General features: G+C 39.0%; 2 protein-coding genes across 2 annotated transcripts; one reads left to right on the forward strand and one right to left on the reverse strand.

The window, feature by feature from the left end:
- The first annotated feature begins 1,597 nt into the window (after positions 1-1,597).
- nanos3 (nanos homolog 3) lies at positions 1,598-3,056 on the forward strand. The gene has a single exon (XM_041785107.1). It carries the CDS (start codon positions 1,752-1,754, stop codon positions 2,442-2,444), a length of 693 nt encoding a protein of 230 aa, XP_041641041.1. The 5' UTR covers positions 1,598-1,751; the 3' UTR covers positions 2,445-3,056.
- LOC121508325 lies at positions 2,570-19,307 on the reverse strand. The gene is made up of 9 exons (XM_041785097.1): positions 19,276-19,307; positions 18,923-18,962; positions 17,426-17,514; positions 13,607-14,406; positions 11,296-11,588; positions 10,928-11,028; positions 7,459-7,592; positions 6,750-6,860; positions 2,570-3,433 (listed from the first exon to the last, which is right to left on the reverse strand). The coding sequence occupies exons 2-9, from the start codon at positions 18,951-18,953 to the stop codon at positions 3,355-3,357; spliced, it is 1,638 nt and encodes a 545-aa protein (XP_041641031.1). The 5' UTR covers positions 18,954-18,962; positions 19,276-19,307; the 3' UTR covers positions 2,570-3,354.
- Position 19,308: the final 1 nt, after the last annotated feature.

A 19,308-nucleotide genomic window follows, 5' to 3' on the forward strand; every position in this document is an offset into this window, starting at 1 on the left:
GCAATTTGGAGCAGTAAATTAATCGTGTTGACACCACACACATGCAGACTACTGAGGCAAATAATCGTGTGTGACGAGGCATACGCCCCCACAATCGTCGGGGGGGGGGGGTCAAATCTTGCCAAAAATCGGGCTTAAAATCCTGTAGTGTGGCCAGCCTTGAGCACTGAAAAATTTGACAGATTACAAGGGCACTTTTTCTACGCTCCAGGTATTTTGCCACTTCTGTTAATCATTGGATTCAGGTGTGTAACTCAGACCTCTTTCCACAGGTGTATAAAATCAAGCACCTAGCCATGCAGTCTCCATTGCAAACATTTGTGGTACAAAGCGAGTTGTTCAAAAGAACTCAGTGACTTCACGCATGGTGCTGTGATGGATGCTACCTTTGCAATAAGATGGTTGGTGAAATTTCACCCCTGCTGGATAGTCCACAGTCAACTGTAGGTGATATTATTACAAAGTGGAAGCATTTAAGAACAGCAGCAACTAATCCACAAAGCGATATTAACAACGTCTACGTCTTCCAACTTTGTGGCAACAGTTTGGGGAAGGTCCTTCTGGTTCAACATCATTGCTTGGGACCAACTCCATATGAAAGTTAATGCATTTGAACACAATGTCATTACGGTCCCTGCTGGTGTAAAGGTCAGGCAGCCAAATACTTTTCTGCATATTGTGTAGATTTGAATGCATATTTTGTGTAATTGTCACACTAAAAAGTGAGAATTGCTCCTTCATCTTTAGTTTTCTGACAGATAAGATTTTATGCATAAATCAGCTCGTATTTGGAAGTGTTCATTATTCCCCCTACCTTAACTAAAACTCCTGATCCAGCTGAAGAATGAACCGCACCAAAGCATGGATGGACTGGATGTGCAGTTTTCTGTCAAACAGATGACTGACAGCCGAGACATTTAACTCATCAGACCATAAGCTTTCTAGAGACTTAATGGAGGCTTTTTCTAAATTCAGCCAACTTGTAATTTTTTTTTTTCCAAAAGAAATGGCTTCCAAAGCATCAAGTCTTTTACTGAAAGTTGTACCTGAACAGTCAAAGGGGTTGTTCATAGAGAATGCAGAGGAAAATGATGACTACAGCTGTTACAACAGCTTGTAGTTATGAACTTTCATGACGCTCTCACCTCTGGCAGCAATTTCAGGCTTTAAACATATTGTTAAAATAAGAAGTCTTTCCCTTGTTTGCCTTTGAACTTGTTAATCAGTACCTCAATAAACTCATCAAATGAAGCTTGAATTCCAGCATCCTCTCCTGTGACAGCTGGAAAAAGACAAAACCAATGAGGAATAAAGTACAGCTTTTTGAGGCATCCATGTTGTTCAGTTCTCATTAAAGAAAAAACGCAATGCCACAAAGCTCCATAGAGTCTGTAAGATCTGAGGTTTGATGTTAGAGAGACAGAAACTTAGAAGGACTGAAACTGTGTGTGTTTTTGTGGTGCAAGCAGGAAACTTTGCACAAGGGTAGAGAATAGCACCACTTAAGTTGTTTGATTGGAGGACATGGAGGATATTTGTCTGCACGTGCAGCCATGCACTCATGCGATTGGTCATTGGCACGTGGGGCGTGCGCCTCTGAGCAACACTTGTACTCAATTACCAATCAAATCTGTGTAACGGACTCCGGCGCCGAGTTTCTGCTGCTGTCTGCGTCGTGTCTTGAAAATCAAACACTGAATCATCTCAGCGAGGGTGACTCTGGCGGACAGGACGAAAACAAAGGATCTAGAATGAACGGCATAGTTTGGGGACTATTTCTCGATCTGCCGTGTTTCATGGAGTCAGACAATAAAACTTTCCAGCCCTGGAGGGATTACATAGGACTGTCGGACACAATGAAGGAGATCCTGGGACGCAACAGCGCCTCTGAGTCCGCGCCACAAGCCGTCAAAAATTCTCCCTCGGACCCTGATCGTTTGTGCGATGCGCTGGCCTCAGTGCGCATCAACGTAGCTGACCAAAGTGACATCCTCGGCGCAAAATCTGCGCCAGATCTCCCCGCTAAACCTGCACTAGCAGGCTCTCCGGCGTTGGGGCGCCCACCTGACGGACTTTTGCGCCCCTCAGTCTCCTTCAGGGCTGACGCGCCGGATACGGTGGATCTGAAATTGATGCCAAGAGAGACAGGGCACAGGGGGCCAAAAGACCGGAGGAAGTCCACACGTTTCAAAACAGCGGATTCAGCAGCGCTGCCCCCCTCACCTGAGCGCATGTTCTGCAGCTTTTGCAAGCACAACGGGGAGTCCGAGCTGGTGTACGGATCGCACTGGCTGAAGAACCAGTCCGGGGATGTTCTGTGCCCCTACCTGCGGCAGTACGTGTGTCCCCTGTGCGGGGCCACAGGATCCAGAGCGCACACCAAGCGCTTCTGTCCGAAGGTGGACAGCGCGTACAGCTCCGTGTACGCGAAGTCCAGACGCTGAAACAGCAGGAGACAGGAAGCAGTCAGACACAGAGGGGTGAATCCTTCAGTGGGCTTTTGTTGATTATCACGTGTGTGTTTTGTTTCTGTTTTTATTTGCATGCTTTGGCGCGTTTTGTGTATGTGGAGCCTTGTAGGTCGCTGATTGGAGTCTAGTCCCAGCTGGTGTTTCTGTCGGCCTGGACTCTCTTACAGCGTCAGTGTGCAGTTTGGATTTGTAGGGGGCTTTCTGCACCGACAGCCGGATACGTTTGGGAGGGAGAAAATTCATAAAGGTCACCGTCTCTTTGTTTTATATATTTTTAACACGTGGTCGTCTGCCAGTTCCATATCTTCTGTCCATGCATTAAAGGATATTTAACACAATCAAACCTTAGACAGTCATCACAGCATGTGCCACATTATGACCATGTGATATTTACCTTTTTAAACAATGTGAGTGATTATTGTTCTTGTTCTTATGTATGAAAACATGTTCTGAAAGCATTTTATTTTGATGTTGTGATTATGACACTTCTTAATGTTAATGAAGCTTGTCTGATTTTGTGAAGAAAAAGATGTGCAAATACTCTGGCTTTTCACAAATTAAAAAAAGTTTAAATTGACAAACTTATCAATATTTTTTGTTATTATTCCCCATCCTCTGACAGTTGAACAGAATTGATGTTGACTTGATTCACCTCAACAAACAATAACTGACTAAAAACTGATTAAAACTCAAATAAATCATTACAAACACTGGCTTTATTTTATAGGAACCACAAAAACTTCATCAATAAAAAAAGAACATGCCAGCTATCAGTGAAAAGGTGTAACATTACATTTTCAGACAAGTGTCTTAACAATAGTTCAAGTACAACCATTACCCACAAAGCCTTGGGGATGAGGTGGTTGGGACCTGAAACAAATCTTCAATGTGTTGAGCTTCTTGAACTCTTAGTGCCACGGCGCAGATTCTCCAGCTCTCTGTGAGCAACCATCACCTTTCGACTGCAGAGGACAACAATCAGAGGAAAACAGCTGTCAGATTAAGTACTGTCTACTTTCACATGCTGGATGAATGAAGACAGGCTGAGAAAGTTCAGTGGCATTTGTGTCTGAGTGTGGGTCCAGACAAAAATGAGTCAATATAGACAGAGATTTAGATGAGACAGATAAAAGATGTATTTTCAATGTAAGTTTCTCTAAATATGAAGTTTTTTGTCACATATACCAACAGTTGAAATTCTTAAGTGGTGCAGCTGTAGTTAAAGGAAGCATTTCTGCAAACTAGTACGAAAACCATTCTATCCAGTTGTAAAAATGAGTATTTTACAAAATTAATGAGTAAACTATGTTAAAGTCCCTGTAAAGTGATGAAAAAAATGTGTAGTTTCAGTTTGTTGTATGACAGGCCACTGTATTATGAACCACCAGGCCAAATTTAAGGCATGAAAAACATTTCTAAGCTTAAAAAATAAAGCGTCAAAATCATGAAAAATGAGGCTGTAAAATCTGCTCTAGGATTGTGTGGGCGTGTCGGTTGATTTAGCTGAAGCCACACCCACTCAAGAAATACAATCCTCACAAATTTGAAAAAATGCTTCTGATCAGAGCACAGCTGCCTGGCACTGAGCAGAGCAGAGGGACAAAAGTTGGGAATTACATTTACTGTTTTCTGATACAAATCTCTCTGTTATGATACCTCTAATGAACCATAGGTCTTTAAGATCGCTGGGTTGTACAGTGATCACTACTGGGGTTCTTTGGCTCATGTTTCTGGTAGACTGTTGTTTTTTTTATGTTAGACACTTTTGCACCATGAGAAGTTTTCCAGCTTGTCACTGAGTTCCTGCCTATGGACATGAGTGGAGCAGAAGCACACAAAAAACACTACTCTGTGCCTTGGGTACTCAACAACAAGGTCAGTATCTCAGCTAAGTGTGAAAACAGAGTTGTAATGTGTGAAGAATTTACGACGTAGAAATTCTAAATTAACAGAGAAAAAGAAAGGAAATAACAATACTCTGTTAAAAGTACATTTTAACGTATTTAAACAACACAATGAGTATTGAAAATTATCACAATAAGCAAGTTAAAATATTAGCATTTTGAAAGCGTTAATTTAATTCTGAACTTGTGAAAATATATATAAACTTAACTTTAACAAAAACGGATGAAAAATAAGTCAGGTTTTTGTCAAGGAGACTGAACGAGAATAAAATGCTGGGGCTTTTCTGTGGGTTCAAATTGTCCAACATCTGAATTTGAAATAAAAATGAGTTATTATCAATGATTTTGAAACGATTTAAGTATTAATAGTGCATAAAAATGAGTGTCTAAAATTTGTATTAATTTTACACTGTAGCTTAGGAAGTAAATTTTACAGAGAATAAATAATAGTAATACTAAACTGTGAGGATTTTCTATTGCATAAAACTGGACTAAAATGTTTAATATTTTAATCTATAGACTAAATTTAAAACAACTGTCAAAATTAACACCACATACTGACGTCTATCAGCTGTATTCTTATGATTTTTGTCTTTCTGACCAGAAAACTGCATAGAGCCCAGTTTTATCCATTAGTGATATAACATTTAATCTCCAGCCACAAATCTACAAGATGCTGTGTTTTATGACAAGGCTGGAAATGTATCAGAAATGATCGATCTGACCTCTACTAAAAAAAAACCAAACATTTTAAAACTCGTTTCTTCCTCTCTTCAAGGCAGAACTGATAATTTTGACTTTATACTTCTGATGAATCTGTATCTTGATGTTATTTTGGCAAACTTCATTCCACTTAATTGTGAGAGAATTACATTGAGATTTATTTTTCAGGCTCAAACTGCAGAAGTGAGGGTAAGTAAAGTTGCTGTCTACATGAACTAAAACTTAAAAGGTGAATGGCACTAGTTCAGGATGTTTAGGATGGTGAAATTAAACAATAGAGAAACAATAATAGCAAACAGAAGAAGTCTTGATTGAGAGCTATTTAACGATCACAGTCAGCTTAACTGGAATTCCTGAGAAACTCACGTCTGTTCCTAGAGGAGTAAGGTGTTTATAAGACAACCATCTTGGAGCCAACTGGCAGTCACTGTCTGATGGACTCCTTTTGTTTGTTTGTTTGTTTTTTTGTTCTGGCCAGTGTTAATTTTGCTGACAAAAACTGTGACAAAAAATGTTCGTTGACGACCTTTTTTTCCATGATTAAAACTAGACTAGGACTAAAAAAAATAGACCTGTGATGACTTAAACTGAAAAAAACTAATTTTAGTTTTGGTCAAGATGACTAAAACTAGACTAAAATGTAATGTACTTTTTGTCAGACATTCAGAATCCATGATATTTCTCCACTGTGGTTAAATCTGTCAAAAAAACAACGCAGCTGAAGCTATTCTGCCTCTCAGCTCTAGAAAGCAGGGACCCCAGGTTTGGCAGAGTGCATAGAATATACTACCATGACTTCGTACCAGATTAAGGCAAGAAAATAAAGGATAGTAAAGTAAAGAGTAAAAATGTGAGGCCTTTTTATGGATTAAAACTAGACTTAAATGTTTTGAGTTTTCGTTGACTGAAACGTGACTAAAACGTGAAAGGGTAGAAATGACTAAAATGTGACTAAAACTAAAAGACATTTCATCTAAAGACTAAGACTGCGACAAAAATTAAAAACAGCTGCCAAAATTAACACTGCATCTGCTGTCTAAATCTACAACACATAGAGTGTAATTTATCTTATCCAAGAAGTAGCGCTGTTCATCTAATGAGTCAACAACAGAATACTTGAAAAGACAACTTGGCTTTCTCTCATTCACTTCAGTGTTAAAAGCCTGAAAAAGAAACAAAATTTAATGAGATATTCTCACAATCTAAGGGAATAAAGTCAGCTATGTAGGTATGTCTGGCACAACTTCACCAAATTCCAGGGTGCAAGGAGAATGAAAAAGTGTTTCTGAAAATTTGTCGGTCTAAATGACTTAGTCATTGCACCCTTAATACCTCATCTAGGGCTTCATCAGATGGGGCAGTGTCCCTTAAGTGGCCCTGACTTAAGGTGCCAAGTTGTCTGTAGCTAATTAAAGGTGCCCAACAGTCTACAGCTGATAGAGCTGAATGCAGACTGCAGCCAATCAGAGCACTAGAGTGGGTGTGCACATATCATAGCTAACCAATGATGCTAGAAGTCAAAAGTTCAGCTCAGTAGTAGGGAGGAGGGCAGGATTCAGATGCAGAGGGATGGAGGAGGTAAGGGAGGGAAAAAAATGAGTCAAAGGCATAAACATAGATGGAAAATAGAAAAAGAGAAAAGTTTACTAACTTCAGAGAGGAGAGTTCTCTGATAAGCCCACAGATCAGATCTGAAGCATCTTCATGGCAGCCTGGAGCCTGGAAAGCAGGATCCTCCTCCCTCTCCATCACTTCTTCTCCACTAGACAGGGAGAAAATAGAAAGTTAAATTGCGTCTAACAAACCCTACACCTATGCTCTATATCATTGATTACAATACTAATTTCTCCCTTTTTTAACACTCAGCAAATATGTAAGGAGAGACTTAATGCTTGATGACTTAGTTCTTGTTCGTATATGTCTAATAATCCTACTGTTTAATTATAACCTTTAATTACAATATCATATTTCCTTTCATGAGTAAATTGCAAAACTCCCGTTAGTATTATCAGGTGAAAAGTTTAACCCTGCTGTCTTTATGAAGTAAAAACTACCATGCATGAGAGTCTTTGCTGCAGAAAATGCAAAAAAAGCTCTTTTGCCAGTATTCTGTGTATATCAGTTGGGATAAACTACACACTGCAGGAATATTACAGGTCTTAATAATGGATAGAAATAAAGATTTTTTTTTCTCCCTGATGATCTGAAGTCTCCTTTAGCAAAAACCTCCTCACTGTGCCTTTAAGCAGCTGGTTTTACTTTTTTTTATGTATGTACGTTTTCGTGTATGTTAAAGGCTTTCTCACGTCCCTGAGAGTTAGGTGGCATTTAATTTTTCTTCCATACTTCACTGTCCTTACGTTAGTGAAATGGTGTTCAGCTGAGAGTCTGACACGTAATCCAAGCACCCTGGTCCATATGGGTCAAAGGTTTTCCAGCTCAGCGGGTGCTCCGTGTTCATGGGACTTGCACCAGGTTCTTCATCTGGATGACACTGTGGGTGTTAACAACAATAAGACATTAATGTAAAGTTACAAATTCATACAAAACCCTTGTAATAATCCATTTGGTAATACTCAGTTTTGCTGTTTTTAACACACTGGTTAACAGCTGCAGTGTTTTGCATGAATCACATCTATTTCCTGATGTCTGTTAAAACAAAAAGCTATTTTCAGCTTAATCTGAAGAACTTTTGTAGCTGTATTTAACAATGTAGATTATGGACACATGTTTAGAGAGTTAAAGGTTACGCTGTCATATTATTAATTTTGTATCCAACCTAAAGTCTAAAACACAAAGATTTATTTCTTTACAGATTTATTATTTGTTTGAGGAGAAGGTTTTGCCTAAAATTCCACAAAAGCAAGGGATGGGCAATGTTTTTTGAATTTTCAGTCATTATGTCCCCCCTCTCCCCACCACGCCCCAGAATTTAATGAGATTATTTTCTTAACTATACTTTCCTTTTCTATCTTTATTCTTTGGTTTTTTTTACCAGCACCTGTTGTAATGTGGTACTACTGTCAGAAGATGGCTGAAACACTCCTGAAAGCTCGCTGCCATTTAATGACACAAGAAGAAGTGAGCAGTAGCATTAACAATCTATTTAACAGATGATTTTTATGTAAATGATCATTTAAACAATCCATTTAGCATAGTACTATCAAGGAGAATAGATAACTTCTTAAGTTGAGACTGGGCAAATCTGGGGCGGCGCAGGAGTTAGCGCTGCTGCCTCACAGCAAGAAGGTCACTGGTTCGCTTCTACCGGTACGGGGCCTTTCTGTGTGGAGTTTCCATGTTCTCTCTGTGCACACATGGGTTCTCTCAAGGTACTTCAGCTTACTCCCACCACCAAAAACATGCCTAAATTGCCTATAGGTGTGAGTGTGAGTGTGCCTGGTTGTCTGTCTCAGTATGTTTGCCCTGCGATTAACTGGCGACCAGCCAGGGTGTACCCTGCCTCTTGCCCAATGACAGCTGGGATAGGCTCCAGCCCTCCTGTGACCCCCAATGAGATAAGCGGTATAGAAAATGGATGGATGGGATAGGCAAATCTGTTTGTCCTTTTAAGGCAATTTCCATTATGTGATGCAAGTCAAGCCAACAAACGCACATGTACATTCTGGTCCATCTTTTTCAAATGTCCTTATCAGTGACTTTTTCTATCATTGCAGCCCTCCACCAATCTGGGCTCTATGGCAGAGTGGCTAGACAGAGGCCTCTCTTCAGTGCTAAAATCATGAAAGCCTGTTTGGAGTTTGCAGAAAAAGCACCTGAAAGACTCTCAGACTGTGAGAAACAAGATTCTCTAATCTGATGAAACCAAGATTGAACTGTTTCATATAAAGTCTTAATGTTATATCTTGGGGAAACCAGGCACAGCTCTTCACCTGCCCAGTACCATCCCAACAGTGGAGCATGGTGGTGGCAGCATCATGCTGCGGGAGTGTTTTTCAGCAGCGGGGACTGGGATACTGGTCAGGGTTGAGGGAAAGCTGAATGGCGCAAAGTACATAAATATCCTAGATCAAAACCTGTTTCACAGCGCTCAGGACCTCAACTGGACTGAGGGTTTACCTTCCAACATGGCAATGAACCTAGGTAAACAGCCAAGACAACACAGGAGTGGCTTAGGAACAACTCTGTGAATGACTTAGAGTGGTCAGTCAGAACCCTGACTTAAACCCCATGAAACATCTCTGGAGAGACCCACTGACGGTCCCCATCCAACCTAACTGAGCTTGGGAGGATTTGCGAAGAAGAATGGCAGAAAATCTCCCAACCCAGGTGCGCAAAGCTTGTTGCATCATACTCAAAAAGAATCGAGGCTGTAATTGATGCCAGAAGTGTTTCAACTAAGTACTAAGTAAAGGGTCGAAATACTAATGTCAATTATATCATTTTTTCAGCCCCAGACCATCACACACCCACCACCATGTTTGACTGTTGGCATGATGTTCTTTTTATCAAATGCTGTGTTATTTTTACGCCGGATGTAACGGGCTGCACACCTTCCAAAAAGTTCAACTTTTGTCTCGTCAGTCTACAGAATATTTCTCTAAAAGTCTTAGAGAACATCAAGATGTTTTTGGCAAATGTGAGACGAGCTTTTGTGTTCTTTTTTGTCAGCAGTGGTTTTGGCCTTGGAACTCTCCCATGATGCCATTTTTACCCAGTGTCTTTCTTATGGTTGAGTCATGAACTCTGACCTTAACTGAGGTCAGTAAGGCCTGCAGGTCTTTGGATGTTGTTCTGGGTTCTTTTGTGACCTCCTGGATGAGTCATCGTTGCACTCTTGTCAACGAGTCATCTTGGTTGGCTGACCACTCCTGGAAAGGTTCACCACTGTTCCCAGTTTTCTCCATTTGTGGATAATGGCTCTGACCATGGTCCACTGGAGTCCCAAAGCCTTTGAAATGGCTTTGTAACCTTTTCAAGACTGATAGATTTCAATCACTTTGTTTCTCATTTGTTCTTGAATTTCCTTGGATCATTCTGAGATCTTGTAGCCTATTTCACTTTGTCTCATAGGCTCTAATTAAGTGATTTCTTGATTCAACAAATCTGGCAGTAATCAGACCTGGGTGTGGCCAGTGAAATTGACCTCAGCTTTCCAAAAACTGTGGCTAATCACAGTTAACTCATGGTTTATAACAAGGGGGCACTTACCTTTTTGCTAAAACATCAGAAATCAGAAAGGGGGCAAATACTTTTTCACCGCACTGTATAATCCAAAGCTATTGTTATCTGATAGATCTGCTCTAATTAAGCTTTGACACAGCAGACTATTCTCATTCACAAGTCGTCAAATTTCTGGTACAAGTTATGTTAGGGTCTGCAGCAGGGAGACAGTGATGTCACCATCAGTCCCAACATGTGGGCTGATGGCTGGGATCTCTGCACCACTGCACAATGAAATGTCTAAAACGCAGTATAGTAATGACACATCTCAATATATATACCCCCACACTTCAGCTGCATTTTGAGTGATGACATGGAACATCTTTACATGGATCTATAAATTTAGTTTATAAGGCTTTTTATTAGTTTGATAAAGTAAGATGCTATGTCATTTTGACCTTTTGTCTGTATCAGCATTGTGTACATGCTGGTTATTAACACAAAACAAAAAATAGGACCTCTATTTCTGTTGCTCTGGTATCTAAACAGGTATTGAGTTTGTTTTTTTCATTACTGCGTCAAGGTTCAATTTCATTACAAACCAAGTATTTTCACTTGAGATATTACTTCACATCTCAGTTATGCTGATCATTCTCAGTGACCAGCTTTGACATGTTTCATGCATCTTTTTGTAGAAACACTTACATTGCCATTCTTCTCTGAGCCAGCAGATGTCACTGCAGCCTCACAGAGCCTCACAGAGCCATGACTGAATCCTCCTGCTTGGCTGTTTGAGGAAGAAGCACCTACAATGACATAAAACCAGAATTTCAATTTAACTTTGGTGTAATAAAAGAAACAATCAAATGTTACTGATACCTGTTTAAACATCAAAGTCCTAGGCACTTAATGTTGTGAAAAAACTTGTTATCAAATCTCAAAAATGTAAGCAAATTATTGCAAGCTGAAAAAATTGAAAAATTTGTTGGCATTTCAGGAACAAAACATTGCCAATGTATTTGTGTTATTAGGACAAACATGTTCAAAAGTATTTAAAACTTTGACTGTCTTACTTGTCTGGGTTCCATCAGCTGTCAACTCGTCCTTCTTCCCCTCTTTTCTCAAAGTCTCTCCATTCAACTCCAGATGTGTAGTCTCACATTCACATAAGCCCTCTGTCTCTTTATCTCCGGTTGGATTAGAGCAAGAAGGGATGGCGGGACTTCGACCAACCAATGCTGATCCATCTCTCCCATCACTCATATGTTCCTCTTCCTCTGCCTCTTCAGCAGGGAGGTGTAACTTTGGGTCGACTGTTTGTTTGTGACCAGGTGATGTGCCAGTGATGCAGACCTCAGCCTGTGCCCTGTGTGTTTAAAGATGATTTAAAGAAGGTAATAAAGTTCATTCATTTTGTTATTGTCATTAAATTATGTTTTTAAGTGAAATCTTTTTAAACTGTCTTAAGATGCAATTATCACTCCAGTTTAGGTGCATTTTTAAAAGAGAACAATCACTGGCATTTCATGACTTTCAGTGCCTATAAAAAGTATTCACCCCCTTTCATTGAGTTTATCAATCAATCATGGTCAATATAGTTTGGCTTTTTTGAGAAAAAAAGTACAAATAACCTCTTTAATGTCAAAGAGAAACAGATTTCTGCAAAATAATGTCAATTAAATAAAGATATGTAACGTAAAATAAGTGACTTCATAAATACTCACCCCTTTCAAGTCAGTATTTCGTAGATGCACCTTTGACTGCAATCACAGCACTGAGTCTGTGTGGATAGGTCTCAATCAGGCCTGTGCATTTGGACACTGCAATTTTACTTAAATTTTCTTTGCATAACTGCTCAACATCTGTATGGGGATTGGGCGTGAACTGCTCTTTTGAAGTCCAGCCACAAATTCTCTGTTGGATTGCAGTCTGCGCTTTGACTCGACCACTCCAGAGTCTTCACCTTGTTGTCTTTAAACCATTTCTGCAAAATAAAGCTATCTTGCTGGAAAATAAATCTCTCCCAAGCTGTAATTCTCTTGCAAGTGAACAAGATTGTCATCATGGATTTTCTTGTATTTTGCTTGATTCTTTTACCTTCTGCCTTTACAAGCCTTCCTGGGCAGGCTGCCAAGAAGCATCCCCACAGCATGATGCTGCCACCACCGTGCTTCACAATGGGGATGGTGTGTTTGTGGTGATGTGCAGTGTTTGGTGTCCACCAAACATAGCATCAGCAGACCAAAGAATATCTTTCACTTGACCATGAAGTCCCCCACATGCCTTTTGGTAAGCTCTAGTCAAGATTTAATATGAGTTTTCTTGAACTTTAAGCTTCGACTGGTGAAGAACCCGGGCAAAAACTGTTGTATGCAGAGTCTCTCCTATCTCAGTTGCTGAGGCTTATAACTCCTTCAAAGTAGTTATAGGTGTCTTGGTGGCCTCTCTCACTAGTCTCCTTCTTCACAGTCACTCAGTTTGTGAGGATGGCCTGATCTAGGCAGATTTACGCATGTGCTATATTCTTTCCATTTCTTGATGATGGATTTAACTGAAATCTTGGATGTTCAATGTCTTGGAAAATTTTCTTGTATCCTTTCCCTGACTTACATTATTTGTCGGGGGTGGCAGAGTGGCAGAGCAGCACAGCACAGGGGTTAGAGCTGTTGCCTCACAGCAAGAAGGTCACTGGTTCGCTTCCTGGCCAGGGCCTTTCTGTGCATGTTCTCCCCGTGCACGTATGGGTTCTCTCCGGGTCCTCTGGCTTCCTCCAAAACATGCTCGTTAGGTTAATTGGTCACTCCAAAACTGGGCATAAATGTGAGTGTGCCTGGTTGTCTGTCTCATTATGTTTGCCCTGCGATTGACTGGCGACAAGCCAGGGTGTACCCTGCCTCTCGCTCAGTGACAGCTGGGATAGGCTCCAGCCCACCTCGCGACCCCTAATGGGATAAGCAGTATAGAAAATGGATGGATTTTATTTGTCTTCATGGTGTAATGGCAGCCAGGAATATAGATTAATCAGTGACTGGACCATCCAGACACAGGTGTCTATACTAAAATCACTTGAGACACATTCACTACACTTAGGTGATCCCCATTTCACTAATTGTGAGACAAACAGCACTAATTGGCCGGGCTTCAGGTCAGTCACTGGGAAGTGGATGAATATTTATGCAATCGCTTATTTCATTTTATTTTATTGACATTACTTTGTATCAATTTGTTTTCATTTTGACATTAAAGACTTTTTTTGGTCATCTAATGGGTAATACTTTTATAGGCACTATCAGTAAAAAATAACACACAATCAACAAAAAAAAAACAGAAACTACAAACATATAACAGTCATGTAGTGTGGATTCAATGCTCCATTATTCTGACCTTTTCTCTCCTCCATAGTTTCCAAACTGGAGCTCTAGCCCTTTCTCATTCTGCTCTGAGACGCTATCCTCTGGGATGGAGAATGATGACATTAACAGGTGTGAAGATATAATCTCTTTCTGAGCCACAAGGTCAGCTGTGCCATTGTCAATCTGTGTCTCGGCCCTCTCTGGCTCCTTTTGCCCGCTCTCACGCTTTTGTGTCTTCAGAAAGTGACTCCGCTCTCTCTCTGTAAGACCACACATACCCATTCTTCGCTTCTTCTTGGCTGGTAACCCTGCTGCTGCGTCCTTAGTTATTATACTCACATCTGCTGTGTATGCAGTGATGGGTTCCTCTGGGCTTGCTTCTTTGTTTTTCTCCAGATCACAGTAAAAGTTCTCTTTTGTACAACCTTGCTCTTCCAAAGCAGTGGAAAACGACTCTTTGCCGTCTTCAGATGAGTGCACAGAGACCAAATGTTGGCTGTTCCCCTTTTGAGTTGGAGATCTGTTACATTCTTCTACACTTAATTCAGTCTTGTCCTCTTCCCTTTTGCCAGCATCATTATCAGTTTGGACAGTAGAGCTCTCCAGCTCTGAGTCCCTGTTGGCATTGGTGGCTGTTGTCTCTTCTTGCTCTGCAAAATCTCTGACTGTCACATCTGTTTGGTCCATAGGTTTTTCTTCTGTGACATGATCTTGTTTGGTAGGACAGAGCTCTTCTGCACCCTGATGCTGCTGAGATGAAACCAAAGTAGATTCCTGTGGAGGGAACTGCAGCAGAGTAGAATCCACAGCTGTATTAGTTCCTCCAGTGTCCTGAAATGAATTTAAAATATTAAGGATGATTAAAGGCATTGAAAAATATGCATCTTAAGTGTATTATATAACAGTTGACTTTATGATTAACAAATAGATCTAATTTTAGTGATGAAAAACTGCTCAGTAAATGAAATTAAGTTTTGAAATGATCAACTTTCAATTTGTATTGATTTTGTGCAGCTCCTCTTCTCTCTCTACTGATCGTGTCCTGTATGATGAAAAATGTGCAACTATTTTGCGGTTTTGTGTTTTGTAACCAAATGTTTCAACAATCCAAACGTAAAATCTAAGTAAAGTTTTTTTAGTATGCTTGTCTGACATTTATCCTGCAACAACTAGTGCTGTCAAGTGAAAACAGAAATAATCTAATCAGTTACAGGTTTTGTTATTAATTAACTGCATTATGTCAGAAATATGAGAAGGACTGCATTACAGGTAGATTTAACAATAATAATAATAAAACACTCAGAAGCAGAATGTGCTTCTGAAAGGCCTGAGAACATTTTACAAGTTTTTCAAACATTGACATACGTAAATGAAAATACTGTACATTAAGAGACGTGTTCTGTATTTCTAGACAGATGCTGGAGTAGGAAAATGGAGAGCAAACTCTACATTATTAATCAATGTAAGATAATGTTGATCCTTCAGATGGATAAAATAATAACAATTGAGAGTGCAGTACATTTTTGGTATGTGTTGCAGATTTACAAAGCTGATGTGGGCGGTTGTGATGATGCCAGAGATTGATTAACTGTCATAACCTCTTCTCAGTCACGTCATAAATTTTCTGTAAATAATTCAAAGCTATTTCCATTTTTGACAGAACCAATAGCAACATGTACACGTCCAGTCCACTTTTCGAGTTTTGTGCAAAATTATCTCAGTTTTGGCTTTTTCTCCTGTTTTTCTGTGTTGTTCCAATGCACATAAATGAAGTAAACATGTGTATACCAAAAACATTTGTAATTGCAACATTTTTTTGGAGAAATGCTGTATTTTCTTGCAAAATTTCAGGGGTGCCAATACTTTCGTCCATGACTGTAGAAGTTGAGCATGGTAACTGAAGATGCAAAGTGTTTCATAGGGATCCCAGTGAATCAGATTTTTGGGTTTACAGCCATTTTTTCACATACAGTACATAATTAACTTAAAAACAAGGCTCATTTTGCGACCAGTCTAGGGTGTACCCCGCCTCTAGCCAACAGACAGGGAGTAGGCTCACCACCCGAGACCCCTAATGGGATAAGCAGTGTAGAAAATGGATGGATGGATGAGTTTACATTTTGAAAAAGGTTACATTTTACTGAGACAACAATAAATAAAAAGGGTATTTTTGTTTCTTTGATAAGCGTATTGCTACAGTGGAAAATGCTTTTACAAACCTCCATGGGCCCCCATGTGACTGGTCCCCAAAAAAGTTCTCCCCTTTTACCTCCTCATAGGCAGCTTTGAATATTTTTTTCTCCATTCATCTTGTTTTATTGTACTCTACTGCAATTTGATTTTGTCTTATTCACCAAGCACATACAGTTATTCCCTGTGCTGATGTTCCAGCCCTGTAACTCTGTTTATATTAGGTATTGCTTGCTTCCCCCATAATATATACTTGTCCTATTGCCAGGGGTGCAAAGTTAACTAATTACATTTACTGAAATTACTGTTATTAAGTAGTTTTTTTTAGGTATCTTTTGAGAACTTTTTGATGTAAGTAATTTTACTTTGACTTAAGTTTTAACCAGAGTAACTGGAGTTTTACTTGAGTACAATACCCTTGTACTTTGGTCAACTATGTTGACTACACAGTAGCACATAGCAAGAGAATGATTCCACATCACATCCCAAAAACTGGAGCGTTGATACCTAAGGTTAAACATCCCAGAATTGATTTTGACTCCGAAGTGTAATTTTAACTCCTTTCTGAGTGAAATTGTCATCAGTGTTGGAGTTATTTGACAGTGGTGATCCACTAGTGTTAGTTCAACTTTGTGAAGTGTCAACTGATCTGTGCTCTGCCCACTGCCATATCAAATCTGGGGGTATGTGTGGGTGGAGTTTCCCATCATGCCCTTGGGCAGAGTGTTTGTGTTTTATGTGTGTTTTTTGTGCTTGGATGTTACCTGTTTTACAGTGATCCCTGTCAGGATTTTTTGGTCTTGTTTCTGGTGGATTGTTGTTATTTTTTATGTGAGATACACTTGCACCATGTGTGAAGTTATCCACTGAGTTAGAGTTCCCACCTGTGACCTCTAAAGCAGTGGTTCTCAGCTGATTTAGCATCAAGATCCACCACAACTTTGTCAATGACATATCCCAATTAAAACGTCTTCAATCATAGCCACTATGATTTAAAGGACATTAAATGGAACAAAAAATAGCGTAACAAATTGATGAGGACATTCCCTTCAAAATAAAAGCACATCATAAACTTTCTGCTACGTATATTGTTTCTATGTACACACTTGTGTCCCACTGAAAAAGGCTTCCAGTTTTTTACACACCAGTTGAGAACCAAGGTAATAAAATACACATAGCGCACGTTCTTCATCAGTATGCCTTGCCATGAGGTTGACTCTCTGCTTTGTTTTTGCTGGAGGAGACTCACCTTGCCACAGATTTTCAAGAGTTACAGCAGCTATGACATATCAAATATTTCCCACTTTCAAATGTGTACTTTAACTATATATAGTGTTGACCAATGCAGACACTTTAAAGAATTGAATTTAACTCTATATGGGTTTAGGTAACCCTTGTTAATTTTGCTGTATTTCTCTTTATTCAAGAGGCTTTGCTTTACCTTAACACCTCAGTGGCTACTCAGTACACTTTAAATGAAATATTTTTTAAATTTTACTTGAGGAGATTTAAAGACCAGTACTTTTACTTAAGTAAGTTTTAACCAGAGTAACTGTACTTTTACTGGAGTACAACAGTCTTTTACCTTTTCCACCTAAGCCTATTAAACTTTCATTTTCTTGAACAATGGCAAAAAAAATAAATTTTGAGCTCAAGTTACCTGGACACAATCAGTCTCAGAAACCTCTTCACTTGGACATCCCCTCTTCCTGGACCTGAGTGACCGAGGCTGGACTGGAGCTGAGCTGTCTAAACGCAGAAGTACAACCTGATTTATTCAAAGACTCTGATGATGATAGAGAATTCATTTGGCTTGCAACAGACAAAATGAGAGTATTAGTCAAAGGAAAGTGACTAATTACACTTACTCTAAATACTGCAATTCAGTAGCTTTTCTGGGCACTTGTACTTTTTTGAGTACATTTTGATATCAGTCATTTTACTTCTACTGGAGTAAGTTTTAACCAGAGTAATTGTACTTTTACTTGAGTGCAATACTCTTGTACTTTTTACACCTCTGACTATACAGTAGCATATATAGAGAGAATGATTCCACATCACATCCCTAAACAGATGTTATATTTTACTTAAAGGTGTGGCTTTACCTGAAAAACCTGGTTGGAGATCTATATTCTAATGTTGTTATTGCCACTAAGAAAAGTTCACATTTTAAGGGTTCAACACCTCAGTAAATTTTTAAGGCTGGATGATTAACAGAAATTTAATTTAAATTGCAATATGTTCTACTGCAATTCTCAAACCACAGAAGTTTGGATATTTATTTGAACTGAAATGTGTTTCAAAAAAATAGTTTATGACCATTTTTGCAGCAGAGATGTTAGGCTCTACACATCATGCAAAGATTGAAACATCATTTTGTCTAGAACAGAAAAAAACCTTTTTTTCATATTTTTGTATGTTTTTCTTATTCAAAACTAGAATAACATAAAAATGACCATTTCCTTCATCAAAACCATTCACACTGCATCTGCCAAATGAGTCAAAACAATCACAGTTTTACATTTTTTTCAAAAAATATTCAGCCCTAGTTTTTTTTTGATGGTTGTTACAAGGATTTAAAGTAAACAGATTAGAAATTTACACCAGTGACTGAAGTAGATAAATAAAGATATGTAACTCATACTGATTCAGGCACCTTGTTATGTCATCCTAACGCTTGTGCCTGGCCTACAGGAAAAAGGTTTAATCTATCTGATATTGTGTTGGTTATAATATAGACTGATTTCTTATTTGTTTTTGCTAAAAAAAATATACAAGTTGAAGAACTTAAAACATAATTGTATGTAAAATCGCAAATGCAATATTGGATTAAAAAAATATCCAGATTAGGTTATTGTTCCAAATTGTTCAGCCCTAGTAGTAACAGTACTCAATACTTAAAGTAAACTTTAAATTAAATGCTTTTTAATTTTACTTAAGTATATTTATAGACCACTGCTTTTACTTTTACTTTAGTAAATTTTAACCAGAGTAACTGTACATTTACTTGAATACAATAGTCGTGCACTTTTTCCACCTCTGGAATCAGAAATGAACTGAACCAAAAGTATGTCAAGAACAATTTGCCATTAGAGTCTTAGTGGAGGTCTAAATTAATCCATGATCACATGTTTCTGTTACACTGCAGCTCTTTTACCACTGTGGGTCTTTACTTTTCCTTTGGCCATCTTGTCACCCTAGAGAAAGGAATATATATCAGTGAGAAGCATATCAAGGCGGTGCTGAATATAAAAACTCATTTCCGTTATTATGATTATCTTCGTGATTAGCGAAGGTCACCATCAGTCAGGACTTATTAAATGTTAAGAGTTTGCTAGCTAACATAATCTCACACTAACTTAACAAAGTTTAAGAACTAGACTTCATTTTAAGTAAACCTTTTGAGGTTTAAATAGTAAATGTATGCTGATTATGTTAACCCTCATTTACTTATCGACTTAGACAAAAAAAAATCGATTCAATCATCTTTAGGAGCATCCAACCACCAACCTGAGCCAAGGAGTTGACTTGTTACGTTGGTGG

This window comes from Cheilinus undulatus, linkage group 4, assembly GCF_018320785.1.
Source record: "Cheilinus undulatus linkage group 4, ASM1832078v1, whole genome shotgun sequence".
NCBI classification, from domain to species: domain Eukaryota; kingdom Metazoa; phylum Chordata; class Actinopteri; order Labriformes; family Labridae; genus Cheilinus; species Cheilinus undulatus.

Coding starts and splice junctions, on each gene's coding strand:
- nanos3 (XM_041785107.1), top strand. CDS start 1,752: ATGAACGGCATAGTTTGGGGACTATTTCTCGATCTGCCGTGTTTCATG.
- LOC121508325 (XM_041785097.1), bottom strand. CDS start 18,953: ATGGCCAAAGGAAAAGTAAAGACCCACAGTG. Junction 14,407..17,425: donor CTGAGACTGATTGTGTCCAG/GTAACTTGAGCT, acceptor AATTCATTTCAG/GACACTGGAGGAACTAATAC. Junction 3,434..6,749: donor AGAGAACTCTCCTCTCTGAA/GTTAGTAAACTT, acceptor TGTCCTCTGCAG/TCGAAAGGTGATGGTTGCTC.